We start from the raw sequence: 16,990 nt of genomic DNA, 5'->3' as shown, positions 1-16,990 counted from the left end.
GACACTGAAGCCTGGAGTAATGATGCTGAAAATTCAGCTTTGCCATTACAGAAATAACATTACATTTTAAAATATATTAAAGTAGAAAAGTTATTTTAAATTGCTCAAATTGTTTTGACCTCATTGTTGATCATATACTGTATATGCAGCCTTGATGAGCTTAAGAGACTTCTTTCAGAAATATTAAATATCCTACCGTTCCCAAACTTTTGAACAGTAGGGTACCTAGACAAAAAATTTAATTGACTATAGAAATTTCCACAACCTTTTCATGATTTTTGAAGATTTTATACATTTTCAAGACTTTTCCAGCCCTAGAATATCACACTTTAGAAACCACGCTCTGAAAAACCGACAAACTTGGATCATTTTCCTCAGCAGACCTAAAAGTAGCAAACACATTTTTCTGCAGTTCTACTACATTTAACTAACAGAATAAGAAAGTGTCTTGTCGCTTCGTTTATCAAATTCAAATCTTTTTTTCTCACTGAAGCTGTGCATGAACATATGCCGGCAAGCCCTGAAGGAACAAATACACACATTCACAGGGTAAAGCTTCGAATTGTATCCTAAATCAGTCCATTACAAGTGTTTATGCTCACGCAGTTCTCCTGTTCTTATTTCGGTGAGCTTCACATGACAGGGAATCTGAGAGAAAAGTCAGAGGCTGTTGTTTAAGCTGTCAGCCCTCTTCTGTTTTTAATCAGTGAATGTGACAGACTGCTATAGAAGAGGGTGAGATTTCAGCAAAAACAGTCAGTAGATGCGAAACCCTGACCGAAATGAATTGTTTTTAGTCGGCTGTTGAGACGTTGGGCTTAGGCTAATGAACTGTATTAATTGCTACAATTGTTCATTCTTATTATTATTAATGATAAATGTCACTATTGGTGTCTTGTCATATTGTTGTTCTAATATGCGAAAAAATTGTTTTTAAGTGGTGTAAATCACTGTAACGCACAGCCTTGAGTAGGTTTTGCTTTACTTTAAAATGGCTTTTTATATGGGTGTGTTTTCAGTTCCCTCTGGTGCCCCAGAAAATGTGACCACAGAAGCAATGAGCTCCACGAGTGTACTGGTCACCTGGGGTTCAGTCCCTGAGCACCAGAAGAATGGACACATCCTTGGTTACAAGGTACGATTACTATATCAAAGGGAATGCTTTAAGACCCTTAAAATTCCCCACAGACTTAGCCGGAGAGTTCTATCTGCCGAAACACTGTAGCAGGGTGAATTTGTACTGTATAGCCTGGGACACACCAAGCCAGCTTCAAAGAACTAGCGGCGGTGAAAACCGACGGTGATGTCGCCTCGCATCGGCTGCGTCTGGACCAAAAAGCTGCGCTCGAACACACCGCAGAGACTACAGGAATTAACTGTCTATATCAGCAGGTATCAATAGTCTATATTCATCATTCAAAAGAAGAAACCGAAACAAGAATATACAAGATATGCGCAGGTATTGAAAACGTAAACAAAGCGGTGCTTGCTTACCATTGTGAATATCAGTAATGTTGATAACTTTCTTAAAGGGATAGTTCACCCAAAAATGAAAATTAGCCCATCATTTACTCACCCTCAAGTCATCCTAGGTGTATATGACATTCTTCTTTCAGACGGAAAAAATCAGAGTTATATTACAAAATTCCAGGCTAATCCAAGCATTAGAATTGCAGTAATAGTGGCTCTGTTTTTGAAGTCCATAAAAAGTGCATCTGCCCATCAAATAACTGCTCCACGCGTCTCTGGGGTGTTAATAAAGGCCTTCTGAAGCGAATCTATGCGTTTGTGTAAGAAAAATATCCATATTTAAAACTTTATAAAGTAAACTTTAGGCCGACCGCCTTCCCTGTTCAATTTATGGAAAAATTGTTGAAGTGTCCCCCGCCGATCGAAAGACTAATGCGACCAGGTAGGCTCGTCATGACGTCACGTACGCATCTTGAGTTTCACTTTCAACATTCAACACTTTTCCACGAAAGGCGGTCGGCCGAAAGTTTACTTGATAAAGTTTTAAATATGAATATTTTTCTTACACAAACGCGCCGATTCGCTTCAGAAGGCCTTTATTAACACCCCGGAGCTGCGTGGAGCATGTTATTTGATGGACAGATGCACTTTTTATGGACTTCAAAAACAGAGCCACTATTACTCCAATTATAATGCTTGGATTAGCCTGGACTTTTGTAATGTAACTCTGATTTTATTAGTCTGAAAGAAGAATGTCATATACACCTAGGATTACTTGAGGGTGAGTAAATGATAGGCTAATTTTCATTTTTGGGTGAACTATCCCTTTAATTTTAAGCGGCTCATGTTGCTATGAAAATATTTGCATATTGGAATGCTCGGGTAGGATAACATAACATTAGTTTCATCGCTTTCGTTTGACCTCTCTTGCACTGATTCATTAGTGTTTGCAAAGACCCACCCCCTTTAGTTACTTACTGTTGTTATGTCTGACAAGCATGTTCTCACGTAGTGAAAAAAACATTGCGGAGCAAAGAGGATACTGACAAGGGCGCCGACAGACAAGACAGAGCAAGTACTTTTGAAATGGAAAAAAAGTCTCAACTGTCAATTTTTTTCTAGTTATTCAGAAATTTAAACAAAACCGTTTTGTGGCTCTTCAATGTGCCGTGACAGATCGCTGTAGCGCCTCAGTTAAGGCTGCTTGTAAACCGATCATCTCTTCCTTCTAGTTAATTTATAGCATCAAATAAACATGAATGAACAGCAGAAGGAATGTTGTTTCAACTATGGAAAGAAGTGAGTATGCACCGTTATTCAAGATCAAGTCTACTGACTTTAAACCTACTAACTCTTCTGACTGCTTTGTCGGACAAAATGGCGGATGGCGGATTATGATTGGTCAGATCACCTGTCAATCAAACTCCAGGCGAAGGGTGAATTAGAGTTCCCACTCTCACCAAGGGTCCCGACGTCGATGCAACATGCTGAATCGGGCAAACTGCCGTCGTCGCGTGGAACACACCGCAAAAACTAGCCAGACAGATGCTCTTCTACTGGCCGACGGCCAACCATTGGCTTGGTGTGTCCCGGCCTAATGAAAATGTCTGACTGGAATAATTTTAACCATTATTATTAAAGTTCACCCAAAAATGGTGATACTCACCCTCATGTTGTTCAAAACCTATATCACTTTCTTTCTCCTGTGTAACACAATGGTATTTTGAAAAAATGGCTCGGCAGTTGTTTTTTTGTGGGGTCCAAAATAGTATAGACAAAAACACACTTAGCAATTTTTCAAAATATATTTTCTCCAGAAGAACACAGGTTTAAAACAACATGCCATTCTTATCTAAATGATGACAGAATTATAATTTTTGGGTGAATTATATTAATGAAATGAGAGTTCGCCCTATCTATGCATGTTATAGATCTTATTGTAGAGGATTCATCCATGTGTATACTTTTCATTTTCCAATTTTTTTTTTTGACCTTGCAATGTTTAATTAAAATGGTATAACTTGATATTTTGGCGAAACGACACACTTCTCTCTAGTGTCGTATGCCGGACCTCTCCAATCATTTACCCCGCTTAAACTCTGCCCCTCCACACATGACAGCAAGCTCACATTCAGATTTACCTTCATCCAATGGCAACCAATGCCAAGTCCGCCTCCTACATATTTTCAGATAATCCATTACACTCAGATGAGTGGAACACAGTATGGTAGAAAAGATTGGTCGCTACTTCCAGACTTTAAGTGTTAAGTCTTAAAATGTGCAAAAAATCCCATGAGCTTCCTTTGAAATAGGCACCTGAGCCATATTCCCATGTAGGTACCTAGGCTCTTTTGATCTGGGAAAGTAAGAAACCATCCAGAATACCCTAACAACCACATAGCAGAACCACTCAGAAGCAACTCTGATGCACCATAGCAAAAAAAGTACACTTCCGCACATCTAATGTAATGTTTGTATCATGCGCCAAAGGCACTTTATACCACAAAGAGCTGCTTATACGCATAACTACAAAAGTTCTTCCTCATGCTTTAATGCACATACATAGTTCATATTGAGTTCATTTTGAACATATCTATAAACTGTGTTAAGCTATTGAAACTCATGTGCACTGTTGCTTGTATAAGGCTATCTCAAATTTCTGCTTAGGCTGTGTCGAGTGACATGATGCAAGATCATGAAATTGCTGAAACAGTTTTTCCTTTTACACACTGTCGGAAGAAGCCAATTGATAAAATGCTTAGACTGTAAAAAGTTGGGGGAAATGAAATAACACAATTAATTATTGATCTCTTCTGAAGTCAGGACCCAAGTTCGGAAAAAAACTGGAACTGATATCTGAAGAAACGGTGATGTTTAGGCATGCAAAAGTTGAGCCGCGATGCTAAGGTTTTTTGGACGGTTGCTGTGTGGTTATCCACTGACCCAAGGTCATATCTGCCTCTTTATGATATTCTGGTCTATTTTATCCTCCACCAGGGGTTTGTTCAAATCCCTAACCTTAAGTACGAGTCATAGTAATTAGCAATTAGCAAGCACTACTACACACTTGTACGGTTGTTGTTGATTTTAGGATGTTCCAACATGTTTCTATGTGACCTATATTCCATTTTATCTCTAGGTATTATACAGAGAAAAAGATTCTGAGCGGGCTCGCCAGGTCCAGCTGGTGAACGGGAACCAGACTCACTTGCTTCTTTTAAGGAACCTTGGCAAGTTCATCCTGTATGAAATCCAGGTGCTCGCATTTACACGTGTCGGAGATGGACCACCAAGCCTCCCCCCCACAGTTGAGAGAACCAAAGATGATGGTAAGCAACCAATAAAATCAATGCATCGCCCACTGAGCAACATGCATCATCTGTTTCTTCAGATGTTCCCACTGGTTATGACAAATCGTGCACGCATAATAAAAGCAAAAATAAATTTTCGCACACACATTGGGTCAAAATTAGACTTTGAGTGAAAGCTACCCATTTAGCAGATGTTCCTTCACACACTCACACACCAGTACACACGCACACACATTCATAATGGTAGCTCTAAGTTATGTCTTGCTTCATGCTCTGGTGGTTTCCAGCTGTGCCCGACATTCAGACTGGCATTACCTCCCACGTGGCTCTAGACACAGGCAAACACACATGCATATTCGCTCACACACTCGCCTGGCCTCCTGGTGCCCCCACTGCATGAAACCTCCTCCTGCATCACTGTATCGCTTGAGTCACCTGTCTGAACCAACTCTCACTCACCCGTAGAAAAGAAAAATCGCTAATGAGATCTCAATTTGTTCCCAGACAGCAATGACATTAAATGGTGGTTGCATTTCAGATATTTTTCTGAGAAAAACACCACAGTATTCTCACGTCCATCTCCCTGTTTCTCATTAGAGACTCAAATTGTGCTTGCAATTGACAAAGTCGGCAAATAAAAGTATGAGCAAATTGGTTTTATGGCCCATTTAGAGTATGTTTACACGACATTGATGTATGAAAATGACTAAAAGGCTGAATTATGCATGCCAGGCCAGTAGTTGGAGATGTCGCTTTGTCAAGAAACACCCCACGAACACGTAGTACGCATGCCAATGGCGTCACCGTTTTCACGGATTTGCGTTTTTGTTGCGTTTTTGGAGACGGTAAAGGCATAGTTTTCAAAACCTTGCACTTTTAAAAACCCGTTTTCAAATGCTTGCGTTTTCAGGCCCCCAAAACGCTGTTGTCGTGTAAATAAATGGCCAAAACACACAAGTTTTACATTTTCAGTTGAAAACGGTGTCACATAAACATACGCTTAAAAGCCTTCTCAGGTCTGTAATTATAAAAATGTCCTTAATACAGTAAAACAATGGCTCGTTTTTTATTAAAAAAGTAATAACTTACATTATTCCATATTCAACTACTATTATTATTAAAATTATTGCATTCATAATTATTTTATTTACATGAATACTATTTTGTAATTATTTATCATTAATTTATTTATAATTAAATATTAAATATTAAGTATAATAAAAATTATAAATTTTGTGGATTAAATATTATTATTTTGTATATTTACTACAATAAATATTACTATAATTGATTTTTTTTAAATGTGCTGTGAAATTATTACTAAATTATAATTTTTCACATTGCAGTAAGGAGAGAGCACATTTCCTTCCATGATTTGAAAAATATCTCATAGTTATCATGAAGTTAATGGCATAATGGGAAAAAAAAATAGACTTCTTTTGAATCTGTAGTGAAATATGGCACTGGCATTACTTGACAGTTTCCATGAGATTCAACCAAGTGGGGAACCTCATTAAGTCTACTGAGCTATAAAAGAGCAACTTCTGAGCAATAAAATTTCCTTCGGGAAGCTTCTCTCAGAAATATATACTCGCATGTTTGCATTCATATATCCACAGCATAGGGAAGTAAGCGCTGCCATCTTCCCTTTTGAAATGAGTGAGTGTGTTCATATGTGGACTGTGGAGTCTTGCCAGAGGAATGACAAATGCCCTCTTTCTGTCATTTTTCTTAATCGGCTCAATTTAGCAACATTCATTCGGAAATGTACAGGGAGTCCAGGGATACGAGATACTGGAATGTCTATGTGATTATTCTTTATACACACTGACTCACATACACACACACACACACACATCAGAACTAGTGGATTACCAGCGCTGTTGGCCTAGTGTCCACTGGCAGAGTTAAATGTGTTTGATGAAGGATTATGAATCACTAATATTTATTTTTATGGATTTAAGGAATTAGAAGTTTACAGGGAGACTTTGTATGTGTGTGTGAAGAGATTAAAATGTCATATTTATCATGGCCGAGATAAAAGCTTGGTCGCACAATCAGGTTTTGAAGTGTTTGAAATATGTTTTGCAGACATCAGAGTGTGGACTACAGTAATCTGTTTTAAATACCTTGTTCGACTGTGTATTCTCTCTCTCTCTCTCTCTCTCTCTCTCTCTCTCTCTCTCTCTCTCTCTCTCTCTCTCTCTCTCACCCTCCCTCTCTTCTCTCCAGTTCCTGGTCCGCCTGTCAGGTTGGTGTTTCCAGAAGTCCGTCTCACGTCTGTCAGGGTTGTCTGGCAACCTCCCTCAGAGCCAAACGGTATCATTATGGGTAAGAGAACATAAACGTTACACAGCCAGCCACACACACATTCACCTAGCTATATAAATGAGGACTTCTGCTGTTTTAATACATTCAATATAATATTTTAATTTAAAAAAACAATTACATTTAGGATATCCTTGAGGATATCTCAGTTCAGTTGTTTTTATATAAAGCTATTTAAGTACACATATCTTTGAAAAGGTTACAAGAATGTAATTTTGTCTCCAGGAAAAATTACGTTTAAGAACTTAACAAAGGTCAGTTTGCTCCCATTGCGTCCTGAGCCATTTGAAATGTTATTATTGCAAGGACATGCTGTGTATTACATTGGAGTCAGTTTGTATCTGTGTGCGTTATGAGATTTTGTGTATTGGGATTTCACCCGTGTATTGAGATTAAACCACCTCAGTTTTGCCGTTATCAAGATTACGGGCCGTACTGATGCGCAGCTATAGATGACTGGATTATGGACACTTAACCACCCGTGATGGATCATATAATCCCTTAATAGTGATAGAAATGTGAAGCCTCTTTACCTCGGATGATCTCTTGCCTTCTGTCTCTTTTTCTACACACACTCGCACACAGAGCTCTCTGCTGATTGGATCAATCGTTCCCTGTAGGATTGAGCGATATAAACCAAAGATCTTCAATCAGAGCAGAGCTGTCAGTGTTCCAGCGCTCATTTTATCCTCCCAGATCTTTGTAATATATTTCATACGTGAGGATACGCAGATAAAGTGACTTTCACACATTACTTTCAAGGGGTCTTCTGTGTTGATTTTCCTCAACAGCAGTCAGTTACGCTCGCAATTACTGCACGTCTGACTGTACGGTATGAATGAGGCATCGATGCATTTAAGTGACCTTGGAGGCATTTCAGGTAGCAAACCTATAAACTGATTCAAGAACAGATCAAATCATCATCAGTGCACTGCATACAATTTTTTTTTCTTCTTATGGAACTCATCATTTACTCACCTGTATGAATTTTTTATGTGAAGCATTTTATAATAAATAATAAAATAAAAATGATAGCATATCATCTATATATATATATATATATATATATATATATATATATATATATATATATATATATATATATATATATATATATATATATATATATATATATATATATATATATATATATATATATATATATATATATATATATATATATATATATATATATATATATATATATATATATATATATATATATATATATATATATATATATATATATATATGGTTATCAAATGATTAATCACAATGAATCGCATCCAAAATAAAAGTTTGTGTTATTATATAAAAAAGACGCCCGCGTTAACGCATGAATTTGCCCAGCACTAATATATATATATATATATATATTAGTGCTGGGCAAATTAATGCGTTAACGCGGGCGTCTTTTTTAGTTTAACGCATTCAAAATATTTAACGCAATTAACACAGCGACCGTTTTTATATCCATTTTTGCACAGCTTTACATTATATGATCACGCTCTTATTCGTGTAAATGCTTACAAGACGCTAGAGAACATGTTGTATGTCAATGTCCTGTCTGTGTGGATGCGTCTCAATCAGATCCCTAGTTCAGTAGTCAGGGCATTGTCTGGGAGTCGGCCACATTCATGTCCTCGATATACTGATTCACCACCTAGGAAGCTAGCCGAGGGACACCCCTCATAACCCTGACACACACACACACACACACACACACGCGCGCGTGTGCACGCCAGTCTCGTGCACACATCGAGTTCTCTTTTGCTCTTGAACAAACAATAACAACAACACAGAGAATGTTGCCAAAATGCCAGTTTTGTCGAGTATTCTCATAATAGGAGTCTTAAATTAGTTAAATAACGAGAAAATGAGATGCGCGGGACAGTGCGTGAGATCCGCGACCGCGTCATGTTCGGCAGTAGATCTTAAAGTGACAGCAGCACTGATGATGTCTGTCATTAATGTTCATCAAAGAACAACGGTTACAACAATATATTTATATATATATTTATTTATTAGTATATATATATATATATATATATATATATATATAAATGCTGTTCTTTTCAACTTTCAATTCATAAAAGAAACAAATATATTACGGTTTTCACAAAAATAATAAGCAGCACGGCTATTTTTAACATTAATAATAAGAAGAAATATTTCTTAATCACCAACACTGTATATAAGAATGATTTCTAAAGGATTATGTGACACTGTTGATTGTAATGACTTTCAAAAACCTTAAAAAGTCAACATTTTGAATATTAGAGCTGCACGATTAATCGTTCAAATATCGTAATCTCGATTCAATCACTCACGCAATCTTATTCCTAAATAACAACGATTCTCCTGTGTCTATTAAACCTTTGACAAAATCACACTAGAACCTTCAAATTTGTGTCGAATCTGAAGCTGATCCAGAGAGAGCAGTTATCATGTAGCCTACAGTATAGGTAGGAAACACAGAATATCATTATTTCTGTTACATATTCATATTAACACTGAAGTACTGGGATAAAAATGTATAGTTTGGATATGAATACTGATGTCAAAAGACGCAATAAAAACACAAAGTAACATTGCGAATAACGATTGAATCGAGTACCTATGCCAGTAGGTGGCGACAAATGACTGTTAAAACAGATTTGTTCAAAAAAACGCTGATTAATCCAGTAATGAAATGAAGTACTTAAGTCATTTAATCATTTATTCAAACCGAAATTTTTAAATAATTTATTCATATTAATTAAACATTTTAAATAGTCTGCAATAATTAACATTTTGTCAGAACCTCTTGTTATTTTGTTTAGTTGTCTGTTCAGAATCGTGATCTCTGTTTTAAACCAAAAACAAATTGTGATTCTTAATTTATGCGTGAATGTATTATTATGCCCCCCAAGTTAAGGATGTTTAGATATTTTATTGGAAAACAATACAAAAATAAATGATTGTTTTTTTTTGCAGTGTATATTGTATGTTAAACGAGTCATACATCATAATCTGTTTATGTTGCTGTTGTTTTATTGCAGTGTAACTTTTATTATAGCTCCTAAATGAGTTTCAGTAATAATGTATTGAAAGCCTGTTGGCGAATATTGATTGGTGGAATGAGGTCTCTCTGGTGTCTCTTTTTCTCTGGCATTTAATATCTCTTTCCCTCTCTCTTTGTCTGTATCTCTCTCACACATTATCATTCTCATTTATTCATCACTCTCTTTCTCTTGTTCTCTGTCAGGCTCTCTGTCTCTCTCATTGCTCTCATATTTTTTTCTCGGTTTCATCTTTGCATTGATTTATGGACTTAAAGACACCGCCCCATCTGCCATTATTTGGATAAACAGGCACCCGCATCCCACATCAAACTTGTGCCATTGGTTAAGCCAGTGTTGCTGTGAATCACTGTTTTACAGCAGATCAGATGAATAGACCAGCAATCAATTGATTAGCTGTAACTATCAACGGATATTAATTTATTTGCCCAGTAACAGGATCAGCAGTTTAAGACATTAACTTGTAAGGAAAAAACACAAGATAAATCTCTTTAAATACAAACAAGACTTTACAAGAGCTGTTATAATTCACAGAAACTAATCTAACACATAAATATACACACACGAGTTGCAGAAAGAAAGAAAGCAAGGAAAGAATTTTAACAGAATGAAAGAATGAAATTCCATAACTTGGTAACACTTACAATAAGGTTGCGTTAGTTGAGGCTAGTTAGCGTATTATTCAAATTATTTACAATGGGAGCGCCGTCTTCTTGAAACGTGATGAGGCGCTGAGCGTCTTTTACTGCTTGCTTTATCAATCACCAAGATTCAAAGAATGTTCAACTTTGGGTAAAACACAGCGTTCATCACTGTCGCTTTTTTACCCAGCCGTCCAAACACAGTGGAGGAGGGGCAGAACAAATACAACACCGACCAACCGCCACATTCTGTTTGTAAAATGTCAACAGATGACAACAACAAGCATAATAAGGGAACAAAATAATTTAAGCAAGAGCCAGAGCAAATACTTCACATTGTAGAAACATTTTTATATAGAAACAATACAGAAACAAACTCTCTGTGAAATGAGATAACACTTCCACGGATATTCCGTATCATAGCAATCCCTTTAATGCACCAATTCTTGCGTTTCTTGGGTTGTGTCTGTGAATGGGGATTCCCTTATCTGTCGTTGTTCTCTTTAAGGAATTTCCAAGGTTCGCTGGTTTGCAGGTGGTCTGGTAACGTCTGGTGACGTCTAGGGAAGCCAATCATGATGGTGCGTTGGCTGAGGATGAAATGCAAAGTGACGTAGACAGGTTGAAGTTTGAGACAAGGGTCAACCTAACTTTGAAAAGAAAGCTAAATCAAAACTTTGAAAAGAAACCAAATCAAAAAAAGAAAAGAAAAAGGAGACTAAGGGCCCTATCATACACCCGGTGGAATGTGTTTTTTGCTAGTTTCAACTCAATGCAGTTATCATTTTCACATCCAGCACCACGTTGTTTAAATAGCAAATGCACTCGCGCCCATCTGTTCACCCATGGGCGTGCTGGTCTGAAAACGTCTCGGTTACGTATGGTAACCCTCGTTCCCTGAAGGAGGGAACGGAGACGTACGTCGGACGTACCGACGAATTGGGATCACTTCAGGGAGCCCCTATCAGCTTCGAGATATAGAGAACAGGCCAATGGGCCATTGGCGTGCGAGATTTGCATCTCGCGCTCCGCCCCGCGCCGTGGGTATAAACAGGAAGCGAGAGCGAATGCACGCTGTTTTTCACTGAGGAACCGAACTTAGTGGCTCAACCTGCAGTGATGGTACAGCAACTGTGGCGACGGGACGTACGTCTCCGTTCCCTCCTTCAGGGAACGAGGGTTACCATACGTAACCGAGACGTTCCCATTCAGTCGGTCACGTTCGACGTACGTCGGACGTACCGACGAATTGGGATCCCCTATGGAAAACGCCACAGTTACTACCACTTCCAGCGCCCAGCGATGAGCCCCTCAGACCCCGATCTGATGCGGGCGGGAAAGTTCACGCAGGGAGAGTCCAAGCTGCTGTTCCGCAAGACCCATTCAGCTGACTGTATCGGATAACGCTGGGAAGCGTGCCTGTGAAGGCAGCTGCGGAAGCCACATCATGCCCAGAGGGAGTTAACATGTGGAGAATACACGTATGGGCTGGCCGTGGGCAGCACAACATACGGAAGTCCCAGGGGTGGCCCCGGCCAATTCGTGGAGGGGGACAACACGTACCTGGGACGGCAGAGGACACTCTGCCGAGGGAAAGACACAGGCTTGCCGTAGGGAGCCGTACCGTGGAAGAATACACACATGGGACCGCCGTGGGGGTCACTACATATGGAACCCAGCCTAACACAAGTTCCACCAATGCATACGAGTGTTAGACCTGGCGTTGAACGCTCCGCCACGTCCGACTGCCGCGGGTTGCGGAGGACTCAACAGGGTTCGCCGATCCGGGGAACTCGACTGGAGCAGAATAAGCGCACGCATCCGTCTACCATAGGGGAGGGAATGGCGCAGCAAGCCGACACTAGAACGGGCACTTCGGTGTTACTGACTATGGGAAGTGAGCACACAGGAAGAAACCGGCTCTACACGGAGGCTATAGAATCTAGCGAACGTGTTAGGTGTCGCCCAGCCCGCAGCTCTACAAATATCTGTCAGCGAGGCGCCACGAGCCAGCGCCCAGGAAGAGGCAACACCCCTAGTGGAGTGGGCTCTTAACCCGAGCGGGCAGGGCACGTCTTGGGACTGATAAGCCAAGACGATGGCATCCACTATCCAGTGGGCCATCCTCTGCTTGGAGACAGCCTTTCCCTTCTGCTGTCCTCCGTAACAGACGAAGAGCTGCTCTGAGGTCCTGAAGCTTTGCGTTCTATCCACGTAAGTCCGGAGAGCACGGACGGGACAGAGAAAAGCTAGGGCTGGGTCTGCCTCCTCCGAAGGCAGCGCTTGCAGGCTCACCACTTGGTCCCGGAAGGGAGTAGTGGGAACCTTGGGCACATATCCAGGCCGGGGTCTCATGATCACATGAGAGTTACCGGGCCCGAATTCCAGGCACGATTCGTCAAACGAAAATGCCTGCAGGTCCCCTACCCTCTTGATGGAGGCCAACGCAGTCAGGAGTATTGTCTTTAACGACAGAATTTTCAACTCAGCTGACTGCAGAGGCTCAAAGGGTTCTCTCTGTAGTGCAGTTAGCACCAGAGTTAAGTCCCAAGAGGGTATGGAGGGAGGACGAGGCGGATTTTACCTCCTCGCCCCCCTAAGGAACCTGTCGACCAGATCGTGCTTACCTAGAGATTTTCCATCTACTAGCTCATGATTAGCGGCGATAGCGGCAACATAGACTTTGAGGGTGGAGGGAGACAGCCTTCGCTCCAACCCATCTTGTAGAAAGGCAAGCACAGATCCGATCGAACATCTTCGGGGGTCTTCTCGGCGAGAAGAGCACCAATCGACGAACAGGTTCCACTTCAACGCATAGAGGCGCCTCGTAGGGGGGCTCTAGCGGAAGTGATGGTGTCAACTACCGCTTGCGGTAGGTCACCTAGAACCTCTGCGTCCCGTCCAGGGACCAGACATGGAATTTCCAGAGGTCTGGACGCAGGTGCCATAGGGTGCCCCGTCTCTGAGTCAGGAGGTCCTTCCTCAGAGGAATGGGCCAGGGAGGTGCTGTCGCAAGGAGCACTAGTTCCGGGAACCAAGTCCGGTTGGGCCAATATAGAGCGACCAACAGGACTTGCTCCTTGTCCTCCCTGACTTTGCACAGTGTCTGCGCAAGAAGGCTCACTGGGGGAAACGCATACTTGCGTTCTTCCCGGGGCCAGCTGTGGGCCAGGGCATCCGACCGAGGGTTCCCTCGGTCAAGGAATAAAACCACTGACAGTGGGTCGTCTCTGGGGAGGGAAACTGGTCTACCTGTGCGGCCCCGAAACGACTCCAGATTAGCTGGACCGCCTGGGGATGTAGTCACTATTCTCCCGGAAGCACCGGCTGACGTGACAGCTCGTCGGCTGCACGATTGAGCAGGCCCGGAATGTGAATGGCACGAAGCGACCTCAGATGCTTCTGACTCCATAAGGGGAGATGGCGGGCGAGTTGTGATATGCGACGAGAGCGTAGACCACCCTGTTTTTTGACGTACGCAACGGTCGCAGTGTTGTCCGTACGGACCAGAATGTGCTTGCCTCTGAGCAGAACTTTGAAGCGGCTGATTGCAAGACGAACTGCTAACAACTCGAGGCAATTGATATGCCATTGCAGTTGAGGCCCCGTCCACAGACCCGAAACTGCAAGCCCGTTGTACGTGGCACCCCAACCCGTGGATGAGGCATCCGTGGAGACAACGGAGTGCCTGGACACTTGTTCTAGGGGAACTCCCGCCCGTAGAAACAAAGGGTCCGACCATGGGCCGAAGGTTTGGCGGCACCTCGGAGTCACTTGGACACGGAGGGAACCGCTGTGCCACGCCCATCTCAGGACTCGATCGTGTAGCCAGCGTTGAAGCTGTCTCATATGAAGCAATCCGAGCGGCGTTACTGCGGCTGCGGATGCCATATGCCCCAGGAGCCTCTGAAAATGTTTCAGTGGTACCGCTGTCCTGCCTTTGAACGAATTCAAGCAGTTCAACACTGACTGGACGCGCTCCTCGGTGAGGCGCGCTGTCTTGGCGACCGAGTCTATCTCCATACCGGGAAAAGAGATCCTCTGTGTGGGACAGAGTTTGCTCTTCTCCCAGTTGACCCGAAGTCCCAACTGGCTGAGGTGACTGAGCACCTTGTCCCTGTGTTCGCACAACTGCTCTCACGACTGGGCAAGGATCAGCCAGTCGTCGAGGTAGTTGAAAATGCGAACACCATGCTCTCTCATGGGGGCAATGGCCACCTCCGCAACCTTCGTAAAGACGCGGGTGACAGGGACAGGCCGAAGGGCAAGACGCGGTACTGACATGCCCGTCCCTCGAACGCGAAGCGCAGAAAGGGCCGGTCGAGGGGAAACGAGAATGGAAGTACGCGTCCTTCAGGTCGATCGCTGCAAACCAATCTTGGGGACGGACGCACTTGAAGATGTGCTTCTGCGTTAGCATTCTGAACGGCAGCCTGTGAAGGGACCGGTTCAAGAATCGCAGGTCCAAGACCGGCCATAACCCGCCGCCTTTCTTGGGTACAATGAAGTACGGGCCGTAGAACCCGGACCTCATATCGGCTGGAGGGACCGGTTCCATCGCGTCCTTCGCCAGTAGGACTGCGATCTCCGCCCGGAGCATGGGGGCGTTCTCCTTCGCTACTGGGAAGTGAACGCCCCCAAACTTAGGGGGACGCCTGGCGAACTGAATCGCATAGCCGAGTCTGATGGTACGGCCCCGAGACGGGCTGGGAAGCTCTAGCCAGGCTTCCAGACACAGAGCAAGGGGATTAACCACAGACGTACCCGCAGCAGGGCAGCGACGCGGAATGCAGGGATCCGACTCGGACGGCATGGAGCGGCCCGAAGTGGGATCTGAGTGTGCTGTGCAACACTTACCTGCGTCCGCGGAGGGGGCGTGCGAGTGTGGGGAGGCCGCTTGAGTGCGTTCCCACAGCCGGCGCCCCCTGCTGGCGAAGGGAGAGGCGTCTGAGGGTGGCGAGGCATGGGAGCGTCGACCACCGCCAAGCGCGCTCCCAAATGAAGGAGGGGCTGAGCGTGGCAAGGCTTTGTGGCGTTGCGCACGGTCTGCCTCACCTCCTTCCTCAGCGGGGAACAAGAGTGGCGAGGCATAGCGTCGCGCACTGTTGTCCACGCACCGCTGAGAAGAGGGGAATGAGAGTGGCGAGGCTTTGTAGCGTCACACACTGCCATTCTTGCCCTCTTGTGGGGAGGGGAATGAAAGCGGCGAGGCTCTGTAGCGTCACACGCTGCCATTCCTGAACTCCCGAGACCCAGAGGTATTGGAACTGCTCTTTTTTTTTTTTGGGTACCACTGGCTGTTTTTAACATCAGTGGCGGAACAGAATTACTAATGGTTTTCCACCCGGCCCTCCTCCGGGGAAGAACAGTTCCAGACCAAATCCGGGTCAATTGTGTTTCTGGACCAGGGTGGACATCGTCTAGCCAAGGGCCAGCGCTGTGCCCAGCTCAACCTCGGCTCAGAACTACCCTCGTGCACTAAGCAGGGCGGAGGTGGCCTGCCAGTGGCACTGCCACCCCACCGATGAGGGTAGTGAGAGAGAGGAAAACTTTATACAGATTATGGCCCTATTGGTGTTCCATATTTTGGCACCAATAGTTCCACAATGCCAAAGCCTTCCAATGCACATCGGAAAAAAGGCAAGGGGCAGGCAAGGCGATTTACGCGTTGCACTATGCCTCAGCCATCCGGGAAAGCATGGCTGTCAAGTATGAATCTGATTCAGCACGAGCGCCCACTATTACGGTGGGAATCTCAGCATCATCTTCATTTTCAACACATAACAGCCCTCTCTCCGATGCAGCGATTGACATCTGTCCTCTGCTAGAGCCCCAAATGAAACGCTAGGTCCCCTTTCAAGGACCAGCAATCCCATCTGTAAGCTACCAGCAGACACGTGAGACAGTGGGCGTGGCCATGAGACAGTGGGCGTGGCCATGAGACGGCACACGGCGCGCTGAACACTCAAGCCCTTATGAAAAAGGCAAGACGAACAGCGCGCCGACGTGGCTATGCTCTCATGAGAGAGCATAGACCACCCACGAACACAGTCTCAACATGCTTGCGATGCGATAGAGGAGTGAGGGGCCCACAGAGATGTACGCGGCGGGGAAGCCTCACTGTAATCCTCAGGCCACCCAGGCTTATCAGCCAAAATAGTCCCCCCTCTGGTGCACC

At 43.5% G+C, this 16,990-nt stretch overlaps 1 protein-coding gene across 1 annotated transcript in view; it reads left to right on the top strand.

The window, feature by feature from the left end:
• The window catches only part of sdk1b (sidekick cell adhesion molecule 1b), a gene marked incomplete at its 3' end in the record, with an annotated part of 336,422 nt that overhangs the window by 276,960 nt on the left and 42,472 nt on the right, over positions 1–16,990 (top strand). The window contains exons 27-29 of the mRNA XM_079811264.1: positions 1,020–1,135; positions 4,610–4,799; positions 7,014–7,112. Of these exons, the coding sequence (XP_079667390.1) occupies positions 1,020–1,135; positions 4,610–4,799; positions 7,014–7,112 (405 nt within the window). The remainder of the gene's footprint in view (positions 1–1,019; positions 1,136–4,609; positions 4,800–7,013; positions 7,113–16,990) is intronic.

Source organism: Gobio gobio, assembly GCF_949357685.1.
Source record: "Gobio gobio genome assembly, chromosome: 3".
In the NCBI taxonomy this organism is placed as follows: domain Eukaryota; kingdom Metazoa; phylum Chordata; class Actinopteri; order Cypriniformes; family Gobionidae; genus Gobio; species Gobio gobio.
The sequence above is the reverse complement of the archived record's forward strand: the minus strand, read 5'-3'. Positions and strand labels throughout refer to the sequence as shown.